At 33.1% G+C, this 14,994-nt stretch overlaps 2 protein-coding genes across 3 annotated transcripts; one reads left to right on the top strand and one right to left on the bottom strand.

Moving 5' to 3' along the window:
- The first annotated feature begins 420 nt into the window (after window positions 1–420).
- Window positions 421–7,765, top strand: LOC120192556 (serine/threonine-protein kinase EDR1-like). Its single transcript, XM_039195314.1, has 13 exons — window positions 421–905; window positions 1,850–2,290; window positions 2,457–2,560; window positions 2,881–3,899; window positions 4,494–4,534; window positions 4,944–5,012; window positions 5,129–5,229; window positions 5,882–5,960; window positions 6,105–6,203; window positions 6,342–6,410; window positions 6,520–6,569; window positions 6,652–6,828; window positions 7,224–7,765. The coding sequence occupies exons 1-13, from the start codon at window positions 504–506 to the stop codon at window positions 7,327–7,329; spliced, it is 2,757 nt and encodes a 918-aa protein (XP_039051245.1). The 5' UTR covers window positions 421–503; the 3' UTR covers window positions 7,330–7,765.
- A 1,248-nt stretch (window positions 7,766–9,013) lies between these two features.
- Window positions 9,014–10,687, bottom strand: LOC120192558 (calcineurin B-like protein 10). 2 transcript variants are annotated; one of them, XM_039195316.1, is made up of 9 exons: window positions 10,608–10,687; window positions 10,295–10,484; window positions 10,111–10,193; window positions 9,977–10,036; window positions 9,732–9,840; window positions 9,600–9,652; window positions 9,418–9,498; window positions 9,222–9,334; window positions 9,014–9,132 (listed from the first exon to the last, which is right to left on the bottom strand). In XM_039195316.1, the coding sequence occupies exons 1-9, from the start codon at window positions 10,635–10,637 to the stop codon at window positions 9,075–9,077; spliced, it is 777 nt and encodes a 258-aa protein (XP_039051247.1). In that variant the 5' UTR covers window positions 10,638–10,687; the 3' UTR covers window positions 9,014–9,074. The 2 variants fall into 2 exon arrangements, with proteins under 2 accessions (XP_039051247.1, XP_039051248.1); XM_039195317.1 differs by having other exon boundaries at window positions 10,295–10,463; window positions 10,608–10,669.
- Between the last annotated feature and the right edge of the window lie 4,307 nt (window positions 10,688–14,994).

Consider the following 14,994-nt stretch of genomic DNA (forward strand, 5'->3'; position numbering starts at 1 on the left):
TCCGAATTTACTCGAAATTATATATACATTAAATAGCATTAATAGCAAAAAGTTAAATGTATAGAAATAGTATCAGTAATGGAAGAAGTAGAATTAATTAATTAACATTATTTTTGTGTGAATTGGAGGGAATGGGTGAGCGGTTAATTTAAAAGTCATTTCAATTACGGGTAGCTTAGCGGAGAAGAGTGCGCAGGTTAAGCGAATATGCTTTTAAGCAAATTGTTTGAATAACTCATTTGGTAGAGCATAAGATTTTAAATATTGAGATCATGAGATCGAGTATGAAAAATTTATAATTACTATATATCTTAACGGAAGTTACTCTCAATCGAGTATGAGACAATCTACCTCGCCTTAACCCCATTTAATATGGAATAAGATCAACTATTTTTTTGATAAAACATTAATCAATTTAAAAAAAATCAAAGAGAGAGAAAGAGAGAGAAAAAGAAATCGAAAGAAGAAGCGGCGAACGGAAAAGAAGTCGCCGTTGATGATTGATGCCGAAAATGAAGCATCTCTTGCGGAAACTCCACATCGGCGGTGGTTTAAATGAGCACCAACGATTGGCGGAGGTGCAGCCGATGATCAGCTCGAGTCCAAGTCCGAAAGTGACGGGACAAGGAACAACGACGTCTTCTTCTTCTTCTTCTTCGGCGTCTTCTGTTGATTCGGGTACAATGGGGAGAATCGGGACCGTTGAATCGATCGGGGGAGATCGGACGGCAGGAGATGAGGTGGATGTTAATTTATTGGAAGAAGAGTTTCAGATGCAATTGGCGTTGGCGATCAGTGCTTCGGATCCCGAGACGGCTCAGATCAACGCTGCTAAAAGATTTAGCCTCGCCGGCGCCGGCTCCGACGCCAACGCTTTTGTTGAGTTACTCTCCATTCGTTATTGGGTAATATATTATTTCTTGTTACATATACATTTGGAAAAATATTATATTAATCATTTATAGGTAATCCGAATTGCAGTTCTTGTTTGAATCGGTTTTAATATCAACTGCCTTTCCCCCCTTTATTCTGTTGATGAGGCCATTATATCTATACCTTTTACATGATTTGGTCGCATTTCATATTTTCTCATTAAATATTTTCTAGTATGTCTATTTATTATCCATTTGCGTTCTCCATTATTCATGGATTGACTCTGATAAAAAAAATTCAATTGTTAAAGACTTCTTTTTATTGTTTCTGTTTACAGATGCTTTTGATTTTAATGTCACGCTCGATTAATCCTGCTACTTCTATTAATTGAAGTTATGCTAAATATATCATTGGTACAATCTTCTTGGTTTTCATTAATTCTATCCGATAATTGATCATCTTTACTACTTGAAGTTTTGCTGGTCACCTGCCAGCTATGGGCTGTGTTTCTATTGTTTGAACTTTCATCTTTAAGCTCTGCTATATTATGCCAGAGACATTTTTAATTATAACTAACTGGGAAGCTCTTTTTCCCTTATGGTTTCTTGCAATAAACTTTGCATGTATGTTTCTTTGAAAACGTATATATTTCATGTTTCATTAGTAGGGAACGTTAGTGTTGCACTTGCCTTTCCTGTTATTATGAATCTATGATTCTATTTTATTTTTCTGGTTCAATTATTTCAGTAGAATACTGTTTAGGAAATGCTGATAAGGATATGAGTACTACTTGATATTAGTTTTTGTCATGGATTTTTTACTATTAAACCAATTGGTTTTCCTCAGTTTAGCTGTACAGGCTGAAAGGTTCCTGTTCATGTCTCCTGTGAGACAAGTGCCAGGATCTATTAGTTGATTTTTTTTCTTCTTTCTTATTTTGGGGAAAACTAATTCATATGTTGTGTGTTATTTGCAGAACTATAATGTGGTAAACTATAATGAAAAAATTGTGGATGGATTTTATGACTTGTATGTGGTTGCCTCAACCCTTGGTCTGGAAGGGAAGATGCCATCTTTGGTTGATCTTGAAGCAGTGTCAGTGTCAGAAAAGGTTGATTATGAAGTAATTTTGGTTAACCGGTTGCTTGATCCTGAACTGCAAGCACTTGAGAAGAGAGTGTATAACATATATGTGCAGTCCCTAGCCATAGGCCATGGCCTGGTTTTGAGTGACTGGATTCAGAAAATTGCAGAAATAGTTGTCAACAGAATGGGTGGGCCAGTAGCTGATGCTGAAGAAATGTTGAGAACATGGACCTTGAGAAGTTATGAGTTACGGAATTCTCTTAACAGTATCATTCTTCCATTGGGAAGAATTGATGTTGGACTTTCGCGCCACAGAGCCATTCTGTTTAAGGTTTTAAATCATCTTATTTCCGTAATGTTAAAATTAGCCTATGAAAGGAGTGTGTTTTCTTTTAAGCTAGTCAGAATATCCTGCCCCTTTTTGCATTTTACTCTGAATCAATGATAAATGTGTGTGGGCCTTTTTAAGAGAAATTCTCTCTTGCTTCTGCTTCTAGGTTCTAGCTGATAGAATTAATCTCCCATGCATGCTGGTCAAAGGGAGCTATTGCACTGGCACAGACGATGGAGCTGTGAACTTGGTTAGAATCAACAATGGAAGGTAGTTTCCTCCTGCTGGCATCTAGAAATTCTTCTTTGATTTTACTAACCAATCATTGCATTTCTAGAATTTGTGCACATTGGGGTATTTTTTCTTGAATTTCCTCAACATGTTGTTATACAAGTTAAAAAAAATATCTGCACCTATTGTTAGGTTGATATTTTTCCCCTTTTATGCTAAATACAGATAAGTCTATTTATTTATTTTTCAGTGTCATCCTGTCATCTGCTTTACGCGGTTTTGTTGTCTAGTCAATGTGAAATTTTTTCTTTTGTGTTGCCACAAGTTTTGATGATGTACAATTATCTGAAATAATGCAGCGAATATATTATTGATCTGATGGGTGCTCCTGGAACACTGATTCCAGCTGAAGTACCAAGCTGTCAGCTTCTAAGGTCTGCACTGGATGTAAGGGGCTTTAATGAAGTCTCTCAAGGTTCGTGTTTGGTATTTGACAAAGAAATCGAAAATTTGGCAGTTTCAGCTGCTCTAAATATGGGAATTAAAATTGGTGCCACGAGGGCAGCAGAATATGCGAGCAGTCAGACAAATGATGATGGGAGGAACCTTGCCAGAAGAGATGTTAGTGAGAGATCTGAACAGGAGTTCGGGAAGCTTCTTCCCTCGGCACCCAACTATGGTGATAGCTTTTCTGGCATTCATGAAAAACCTTCACCAGCACAAAAGAGAAAGGTTAAAAATGTTTCGAAGTATGTTATTAGCGCAGCAAAGGACCCAGAGTTCGCTCAGAAATTACACGCTGTTTTATTGGAGAGTGGTGCATCACCTCCTCCAGATTTGTTCATGGATATTAGTTCTCAGGATCTTAGTGAACAAAGTATGCCTGAGCAAGTACTGATAGGAACAAATGTGGCTACTGCTGCTAGCTGCAATTCAAATTTGTTAGGCAATGAGCATTGCCTTGTATCCACTGGAATGGAGGCTTCAGAAAATATTAATTCCAATATGAGGCAAAAGCAAATGGCTAAGCACCAAAGGGAGTTAGAAACTAATGTTATATCTGATGCTTCAAACGAGGGATTTCTTCTTGGTAATTCAGCTGATGGTTGGATACAAGTTCGCGAGTCTTCCTTCTCTGCTAATGAGTTTTGCCAAATACAGCCAGAAAATGTCTTGGCCATGGATGAGAAACTACTACAAAGGACTTCTGGCACTGGTTTCAATAAAGAATCTGCGTTGGAATTGATTGAAAGCACAAATAGTGATTTGCATCTGGCTAGCAATGGATGCAGTGAGAAAATTTATCCTATGCCAAGAGAAGTTTCAGAATGGGAAATTCCATGGGAGAATCTTCAAATTGGTGAACGCATTGGTATTGGTAAGGTTTCATAACAGCGCAATAAATCTTGTTCCTTTTAATACATGTCTGTCGCTCCAATTTCCATTATTCCTTTTAGTTCTGGGTAGCATATTTCAATTATTAATGTGATACAACTTGTAAACCAATTAAAGAAATTCTGGTAGGATGTCCTGGTTTTTCTGTTTACAGTGGTTGGACGTACTGTATGAAAAGCTGAATCTAATCAGCCAAAAATCTATGAATTGTTTGACTGTGCATCCTACTCTCCAGTCTCAGATTAATCAATCATTTATCAGTATATTATATCTCTGCTACGCTGGCATTTGGTTTACCACACCTCTAGATGTAAATCCAGTATGGTTCGCATTCTATCTGCACAGGATTGTGCAAGTCTTCTAGACTTGATCGCTGCAGATGATGTTTGTGAAATAGGTTATGCCTGCTTTTTGGTTCTGTTGATTTAAGAATAGGAGCTATCTCAGTTGTTTGAATTCTTTTTGATATTCATGTTTAATTAGATCAACAGTAATATGATGTAGTAGTTGCTTGAACATGACTTGATTGTTCTCTACCAGTCCATACTTCCATAATAAGTGAATACTTGCCTTGCAGGATCATATGGTGAGGTCTACCGAGCAGATTGGAATGGCACTGTGAGTTACATTTGCTTCTAATTTAATTTCATGGAACTTTTTGGAGTAGCATACTACTAGATGTTACGGTTACCGCAATAACAGTGCTACTGCTACATGCCAAAATTTCCCTAGGTTATTAATCTTTCACTGAGTCATGACATTGGCATTTTTTATGCCAAGTTCTGTAACAGGAAAAAAGATTAGGTCAATGTGATTAATTCTGGTAATATGTGGTGTGAAGTTAGTAAAATCTAAAAAAAATCTCCGACTGCTGTGGCAAGTCTATGAAGAGATCAGCAGCAGTTTCTATTAAATAATTCTTTTATTGATTGGTTACTTTATATGGGTTGTTCGAAACCTCTCTTTAATGTCTTCTAATGGTTTTTACATTTTGAGGTTTGTCTAATTGTCTTTGTTTTCTCTTCAGGAGGTTGCTGTGAAGAAGTTTCTAGATCAAGACTTCTCTGGTGATGCATTGGTTCAATTTAAATGTGAAGTGAGCCCAGATAGTTACTTCTTATATATGTTTATTTCTTCTCATGTTTGTGGGCTCAACTATTATGTATAACTGAATGGCTTTATTGATCATCGGTGTTTGATTACCCTGTGCAGGTTGAAATCATGCTAAGATTGAGGCATCCAAATGTTGTTCTTTTCATGGGAGCTGTTACTCGTTCTCCTAATTTCTCTATATTGACAGAGTTTCTCCCCAGGTTGATTTTCTTTATACGATCCAAGTTATATTTTTACTCTACAATCTAAATTTTTATATTTTTACTATTTCTTTACTAATCAGAGAATGAACCTTGTTTGCACGTTATTTTTTATTTGTTATGGGCTATGTAGCGGCCATTTTGAACTTCATGTTGGTTTCCTTCTAGTTTTAAAGGTTGAATCCTGAAAATAATCTTAATCTTGTACTTTGTCCCTATGTTGCTCGGATTCGGGTGTAAGTGACAGACACGGGTATAGCTGGATTTTTCCAAGTTTCTCTGCTTGAAGGATCCTTGGAGGTCATATCCCTATATCCAAGTTTCGGACATGAGTATTGGATACGGTTACTTCATAAAAAATGAAGAGCCTGAGCAACATAGCTCTGTTCCGATCAGAATGTTGTCCATGATTTTTCCCTTATGTTATGTTTTTGATACGTGTACCGCAATGTAAGGTACTTGGTGCCTGCATCTTGTTCTTTGCTGTGTATAAAAATGATGAATCATTCTCTTCGGAGTTTTTATTTTTATTCAGATAAAATTCTGAAGCTCTCTATTGTTGATCTGGTTTGTATTGAGAAATTGATTACTTTAAAATGACAAGGTTGGTCATCCTGTCTTAATTTCTTCTTGCCCCTCCCTTGTTTTGCAGGGGAAGTTTGTATAAGCTACTGCATCGATCCAATCCTCAACTCGATGAGAAAAGAAGAATGCGAATGGCTCTTGATGTGGTAGGAACCACAAGTGGATAAATTACTTTCATTTCTTTTGCTTCTTTTCATGCACTAACCTTACTCCACTCGCCCTTTTCCTTCCACTCTTCTCCCTGCATGGATGTTTTCAAATAGTTGATGGAGCATTCTTATTGTTTGTAGGCAAAAGGGATGAATTATTTGCACACAAGCAATCCTACTGTAGTGCATCGAGATTTGAAAACACCAAACCTCCTTGTTGATAAGAACTGGGTCGTAAAGGTGCGTATCTCAGAACTAATTTCCTTCCAAACGTCTTGATTTTGCTCGTAGTTTATTTAAGCAACTTTAACATATTGCTTTATTTTCTACTGAAAAGTTCCTTTCAAATTCTTTTTCCTGATTTGCTTCTCTGTTTAGGTCTGTGATTTTGGGTTGTCACGCATGAAGCATCATACTTTCCTATCCTCAAAGTCTACTGCTGGAACGGTGATATTACTAAAAGATAATCCTCGATGTTCACTTTTTGTTGTCTTACTTTCCTATCCAAATCCATCATATCCTTTTCTTGAAGTAAAAGTTTGTTGTTGAACTGCAGCCTGAATGGATGGCACCGGAAATTCTAAGGAATGAGCCGGCCAATGAGAAGTATGTCAGTTTAACAGTAAATTAGCATGTTTTTACTTTGACATATCTATTATGTTTCTTATACAGAGTGGTTTGGTTGCAGATGTGATGTGTACAGTTTCGGTGTAATATTATGGGAATTGGCTACTTTATGCATTCCCTGGAAAGGTTTGAATCCAATGCAAGTTGTTGGAGCTGTTGGATTCCAAAATAGACGTCTAGAAATCCCTAAAGACATTGATCCGGTGGTTGCACAGATCATTCGTGATTGTTGGCAAACGTGAGTTCTAGATGCTATTTATGTCGCAATTTTCCTATATGATGAGAATGATTATAAAATCATTTCATCCGATCTTAGCTTCAACTACTTTCTTTTGAATGTTAACTTGATCTCTCGTTTCTTGGGCAATCCTATAAGCATCTGCAAAGATGGCAGCCTTTTGCATGCATTAAGTCAAAATGCAATTACTTTAACGAAACTCCCGATAACCTTCCTTAGTCAGTTTATATAATTTAGTCATTGCCCGTGATTTCCGTGTATCGTACGTACCAACAACGATGATATTAATGAGTTTGCTGTTCTTTATGAGCTCGCTGTTCTTTATGGTCTGCAATGTTATTATTATTACTATTATTTTTGTATTGATCCTTCTTTGTTTCTGATTCCTTTGCCAGGGAGCCACATCTACGACCATCATTCACACAGCTCATGTGCCGTCTACGGCGACTTCAACATCTGTACATCGAAAGGCAAAACTCGACAAATCAAATTATAGAATGATAAGGTACACAGTGTTTGATGTAATAAGTACTCGATTATCCGTTTCCTTGGTCAAAGACCGAGGCAGACGGTTTTCTTTTTTCTTTTTAAAGTGCAAAGAAAGTTAGTCGGGAGTCGGGGAAAGTGTCGGCTCATTCGAAGTGGGAGATCGGCGTACTTCCCCAATCCTATAAATAGACTGGATTCAATCCTCTTTAAAGTAAAGCCTTTGAGGATACCTCTTGAAAAATTGTGTTTTAGTATCATGAATAGGTAGAGCCTTTGTCAAGTGTAAGAAAGTTACCAAAAAGGAAAAAAAAGAAAAAGAAAAATAATAAATAGTCTGCCAAATTATTGATCTTTTTAGGTCTTTGTTTTGGGTAAAGAAAATCCCAATTCTTGGAAATTGTAAACATTTGATTTTCTATGTGAAAAAACATAATAGGTAAAGGAAAGAAAAGGGTATTGTCTGCAGATAAGGTTTAGTGGTTCTTATTGTATGCAAAAGTACATACTCCTATTTATGTTAATGGCAAGGAAATTTCAATGGATCGGATTTAAATGGGTAACTGGTTTTTCTGTTCTGATTATCTAACTTTTTAATGTTTTAAAATTATATTTAATATTATGTTTTAGTTTTATTTTAATTATCTATCTTTAAAAAAATAAAAGTATTGATTTGGTATTATTTAATAATGATATGTCAGTATTACTGTTAAAAAATTAGCGACGATTATTGAAATAAAATCAAAACATAACATTAAATATGATATAAATCAAACACATTAAAAATAATAGTTGGATAGGAAACATATAGTTTACTCAATTCAAATTTATTAGGCGTTTAATCTAATATTTCTTTTGGTCCTATGATTGATTTGATGTTAGACTGAGGGTAACGTGAGAATCATGGTACCATAGAAACAACTATAAGCTAAAAACCTTTTTGAAAATAAAAGCAAAAAGGAGTATTATGAATTACATAGTCATACGGTTGATGATGAGGGGGTCCACCTCCCAGATTGGTTCATGATTCATGGACCTTATTTCTTTAAACTTTTTTGATCATTTTAAAATTGTAGTATTATCCTATAATATTCTATAACGGGTTTCTATTTATATTTTGATAGTGAAGGGATAAAGTAAATCATGATTTGACTTCACATGTCGTTTATCTTAGTCTATTTTTTCTTTATTTTTGTAGTTGTTTAATTAAAAAAATTGACTAAGATAATCTAAAACTATTTTTTATCAGTTTCATAGTTGTTTTGATATCTGTTCAACCTAGCTCTTCAAAAATGATTTTGATTTTGTACTTGGATAAGAAATTCATGAAAGTACAATCGATGTATTAGATTAAAAAAATAAAAGCTTTGATAAAAAGAAAACTGGGAATGAGTACGAAAAAAAATATTAGACATTTAACCTAACAAAAGGAAAAAAAATCTTTAAAATATCTAAAACAAAAGGATACCTAATTTAAATATTTATTTTTTAAAATAAAAAAAAATAAAAAAATTGATGCAGCGTAGACTTGATGATTAATGTAATCGGTTGCATATATCTTAAAACAAGAGATGCATTTCGAATTGATATTTCCTTTATCCTTCACAATCTAGTTACAAAATTCATTCAACTTGAAATCTTCCTACCGTACAACATAGTACCTAAATAAACTATATATATACACATAAATATATGTACACACAGCATATCAGTAGCTATACTGAAAGCGTATATCAAAATCAGTCTAAAATCCCTCCATGTTACAGTTCTTCAACTTCAGTGTAATTAACAAAACTGGGAAATGTGGTAGTAATGTCCCTGAAACAACGATATCAATCCACGATAACCGAATGAGCTAATAGAAAAGAAACCGGTAAAAAAGAGAGAATAGGAGATGGTTCACCAACTTTAAATGAGGAAGAGTCATGTTCCTCAAGAGGCCAGGACGTCGAAGTACGAATGCTTTCCATTCTTCTTTGCTGATTCGACCATCTTTGTCGGCATCGATATCGGCAAATGTCTGGCGAGCAGATGGAAAACATCTTCATGTTACAGAAAACTACACAGGTAACTAGGAAATAAAATCAAATTCGGAAATCTAACTTGGTCGATGATAGACTCGATAAGGTCATCCGACAGTTTCATGTCGGATTCCATCAAAAGGGCAACTACCATTTGCTTGACCTGCATTCAACCAACAGCTTAGTATGTATGACCATTTTGCAGAATACTAAATTCACGTCAAACTGATAGCTCGAAGAAGAAAAACCCTGAGTTTTACTCACTTCTTCCCGTTCGATAAACCCGGTTTGTCTCAGATCATACAACCTAAATGCAACTGCAAGGAATTAACGTTATACGGTTAAATAAATCAAGCTTTATTGATCTAAAGCAAATGATTTCTCTGCAAAACCTACAATCAATCTTATCTTCTACAGGGGAGCATGGATGAAATATGTTGAGCGCATGGACGAATTCGTCGAATTCGATCACACCATCCTTCTTTTCATCAAAAAGATCAAAAACCTACAAGTAGAGAAAGATTATTAGATATATAAAATACAGTAAAGATTCAAGGAAAACTCCCTTTACAACATTCAAAGAAACAGAAAGTTTTCAATCCAAGAGAGCACACAAGAAATGTGCAAAAGTTTTACTTTACCCTGTCAAGGAAAAGATTCTCTCCATATGGAGTTTGGAACAATGCCAACAGAAGCTCTTCCTGCAACATAAAATAGCCCATCAAAAGATAATTAATGGCAATGAAACCAATTTGGCTACTGAATCTCAATTTACCTTGTGAATCGACCCATCATCGATAATTGAGCTGCTCAATTTCTTGAATAGTTGGTACAATGCCTCCACTTCATTCACTGTAACTGCATCGTATGTTCATAATCAATAAGTAAAAAACCATTCAACTTCTTCCCCAAAGTGAAAAAAATGCAAAGAAACATAGATAAATGAGAGGAATAAGTACATCGAGATTCATTGGCAAGACGGGTAATATCTGAGAACCCATAGCTGCATTTCTTGAGGCGAGGCTGGTAATTGAAGCAATTAGCCATTTTCGAAATCACGAACTCGACCACCAAAACAACTGGGATGAACGCCACACAGATCCGCTCTCCCAACGTCAGAGAGCTCGACTGTTGTTCATCCGCAACCCACTGCACAATAATTCACCACTAAAACAATCACTCTCAAGACCCACCAACAATGAAAAAGAAGAATAAACTTTTGGATATTATTTTAATGATTTACGAAAAGAAGATGGGTTGATAAGAACCTACAAAAGGCATGTTTCTATTCGTTGAATCCATGGATTCGAACCACCGTACACCAGCAACTGGAGAGCCTTTTTGCTTCACCCTCTTTCTCTATCTATGAACTTAAAAAGAAGATAGAATTTTGAATCAAATGTAATGTTTTTTTCACCGACAATCTGTTGCATTTACATTTATTTATCCTTGATTCACAAGTTTGAAAGTAGGAAGCTGCAATTAAGACAGAAGCTTCGCAACGCTAGAATGTTCACGCTCCGTCTGAAACTCAAGTTGCCACTTCCGGAAAGATCCTTTTCATTTCGTGTTAACGTTTGGGTCAAATTGTGGTGTTAGTCCTTGTATTGTGATCAAATACTTTTAATATAAATTGACTCCTTATTTTTATAATATTGTTATTTAATCCTAATAATTAAAATCATAATTTTTTTTTATAAAAAATACCCCCTGTCTAACATGAAGGATCAAAATCATAATTTCACATTTAATTTGATTTATACATTTATTAACTTATTTCTTAATTAATAAGTTTTTTTAATGAATTTTATGAGGCAATATTTTAGAAAAGATAATGTGTAATCAATTGTTTAAACCTGTAGACATTTTCTAGATGGAATCAAACATATAAACAAGTAATTTAAAGATAAGACATCTTTTTAAGGAAAGATAATAAAAATGAATAACAAACAAATGTCGCCTATGATTAATGTAATTTTTTATGAGTTACTATTTAATATATGTGTTGTTTAAAATTTATTTAAAATAAAGGATATATTTTAATTTTAAATATAATAAAAATGTATATATGTTATTTTAAAATATTTTAAATATACTGAATGATCTCAGGCTTTAGTGATAAAAAATATTGTTATTCTTAGAGGATTCGAGTTCGCGCAATTGTATCCGCAGAGAGATTAAGAAAATTCCGAGCATATATTATCTTATAATTACCTAAAACTATTCAATTTTTCTTTGAAAAACTAACTTCCAATATTACATTTTAAAATCATGAATCTATCCTTGCACATAAATTCTACAATTTTAAATCTTAAATCCTAAATAAAAATATATATTATTAAAATAGATAAATTATGTGCACTGTCTGTATATAAAATAATTATCGGCAATAATGCAATCAATCATAAGTTGTTAGATTGATTAAATTAAAAATAAAATATTATATGCATTACTCATTTATGTTTTCAATAATCGACGGTTGGACGTTTAAAAGAAATAATCAACGGTTAGTTATTATAATAAATCATTATATGGGCTGTGGACTGAATCGAGATAATTAATTTAAGGAAAATTTTAGAAGATATGACATACACCGGTATTCACGATTAATGATATTTATATATTGATATTTATTATTATTTTTATAAAATATATTTTAAAATCTTTGAGGACCTAAAGGGAAATTAGTCCTATATGTAATTGAGTTTTAAATATAATATGTTTAACTAACGTTCACTCTTTATCATAGAATGGGTAATTAACCCACTTTAACTGATATGTGTAGAATATTGCATTTTTTTAATAGTATTATTTATTTTTCATTTTTCATTTGAATATTACTAATTCATATCTTTTTGGGCTTGCTTTTCATTAGGAACTTCATTAGATTAATCAGTGCAAAATCAAGCAGTTAAAAGCAAAATTTAAAGTTCATTGGAATTTATGGCAGGAATTGTATGCACGAATAAGACACGACGCAGTCCGAGTCTAAGCCAACATATTTCGACAATGCAGTCAATAGCTTCCGGAAGGCGACCCCGCATTATTTTGAAGTCAAAATTTGAAATTATCGTAAATATAAATGCCTAGGAGATAAATAAGAAGTTATCTAGAAGATAAAACACGATTCTTAAATATTTTATCTTTTGTGATAACCTTTATTTTTAAATTTAGGATTTTTAGTTGTTTTATAATTAGGATTATCGGGTATAAATACCCCTAGGTTCAACATTTGAACATATATTGAATTTTGTATTTTATTTTCTTTTCCTAATGTTAAGCATGATCCAATCCATACTTCATTGAACTTCCACTTATGACTCAATTCTAATCGTGAGAATTTAGTTGCATTTCACAACTTTGAATTGTATTCTTCGATTCTATGGAAACCAAGAGTGACAATATATTATTCCTTAAAAGTTACGTCACATTCATCTCAAAAAATCGACGTTGGTTTAAAAGTTGTTTTAAATTGCGGTTTTAGGAGTCATATTGATTGATCGTAAATAGGCTTCATGTGAACAAACTTAGTGATAGTCCACTAAGGGGAATCAAGATTGAGTTTGATTCTCGGAAAGACGCTATAACTCGAGTTGGGTTCTTCTAAAATTTAAAGTTGTCTTGGAGCTAACGACGATAAACATGGTTATACCATCAATGATAGGATTTTAGAGATAGACTTAGAAATTTTTGTTAACCAAAAAGAATAGTTAGCTATGAGGGTTAGGCCTTATTGACTGTAACTAGCATACATCAAGGAGAAATTTCGATCAATCGAAATTGTGGCTAGCAAAGCCTAAAGCTACATCATCATTATCAAATTATTCTACCTTTATTTACTTTTAATCATTTTTTGTTTATTATTTATTATTATCTTATTACTCTAATTGTTTCTAAAATCCCCTCTTTTATTTTTGCATTTATCTCAATATAAGAAACAAGTGTTAATTTTCTTCGTCTCTATGGGTTGATCCTACTCCTCTATACTACTTTCCATTATTTATTAAAAATAAGATTTATTTGACAAAATTGGCACTTGTCATTAACCCATGAACAGCTATTCCCCTTTCCCCTTCACCATCGGCAGCGATCCCCCGCTCCCTCTCCCCTTTTACCCATCATAGCACTCTCCTTCTCCCATGGGCAACAACCACAAACCTAATCAATGATAAGGGTTGGTGAAATCAATCTAGTCGACGACAACTTTTGATGCATTCGGTTTTAACTTTGTTTAAGGTAGTCAAAATCAGATTGGATGAAAACGACAAGAGCTTCGTAATGTAAAATTATATTATCACGGACCACGAGCTCACATGGCGTGACAATATAAATAGGATAATTGTTTTAATTAATTGAACATAATTAATCATATAATTGAAAGAAAATATTTAAAATTTGATGTTTAACAAGGTCAACCAAAATCACGAGATAAAAAAATGTCAAAATTTGTTTTTAATTTTCCATCGTGTATAAATTGTTGATTTAATCTTTCTAATTTAATTTGAAAAACATTTTTAGTTTGAAAAGCTACATGTTTAATATTATTTATGATTTTAAAAGTATTATTATTTTTTGAAGATGACATCCGAAAATTACTAGTTCTTTGTCACACAAGATCTCCAAAAGGATCTCTCTACTTACTAGAATGTCTAAAGAACTCATATCCTCTTAATATAATAGTACCATAACCTTTGAGCCAGCTATAGTGCATGGACAAAACCTTTAACACACCCACGTGATCTAGCGGAATAAAAATTAGGAATTTAACAATCATATTTCTTTAGTCTACTCACTTGCAAGCAACCAATGACCTTATATTTGGCACCATCAATAGTGTCACTATAAATACTTTACAGTCATGATTGAGAAATGAACTCTCTTTCTCTTAACCATTTTATCCAAATAAACTCACATCTTCGTCCTATAACTTCATCCCTCACACATCAAAATATTAGTAAATGGTCTTCCTCTCAATAGTGACTTTCCGTTTAAATCAGAAGGAATCAACTACCAACGAACGACAAGATAAATTTATTTTTATAAAAAAAATAGTTTTAAGAGCCAATGTTAAACAACAAACACATCCTAAATCTATTAAGTCAAATTTTATTATTAATCTCGATATTATACAAAAATTATTGATTTAATTTATATACTCTAATTTAATTTTTTTTTCATATTATGCACTTATATGATCTTATTAACATTTTAAAATTTAAAAACTATAAAAATCAAAATACATTAAATTAAAATACAAGGACTAAATCTATAATTCTTATATAGTATAGGGACTATTAATGAGACAAAAGAAAAATTGTTGACATATATAATATATTTGTGGGTAAACTACACGTTTAATATTTAAATTATTAATTTTATTTTGTTTTAGTACTCAAATTTTATTTTATTTTTAAAATTATATCTAACATTTAAGTTAGGTTTCAATTTGATATCCGTTGTTAAAAAATAAACATAATTAATGATGTGACATTTTTTCAATAATCAACGTCACCGTTAAGTTTTTAACGACAATGTATCAAAATAAAATCTAAACTAAACATTACGAATGGTTTTGAAAAGAAATTAAAGTTTGAGTACCAAAACAGAATAAAAGTAATAGTTTAAGTATTAAACTTATTGTTTACCCTATATATTTTTC

This window comes from Hibiscus syriacus, unplaced genomic scaffold (genome assembly GCF_006381635.1).
Source record: "Hibiscus syriacus cultivar Baekdansim isolate YM2019G1 unplaced genomic scaffold, ASM638163v2 tig00116975_pilon, whole genome shotgun sequence".
Lineage (NCBI taxonomy): Eukaryota > Viridiplantae > Streptophyta > Magnoliopsida > Malvales > Malvaceae > Hibiscus > Hibiscus syriacus.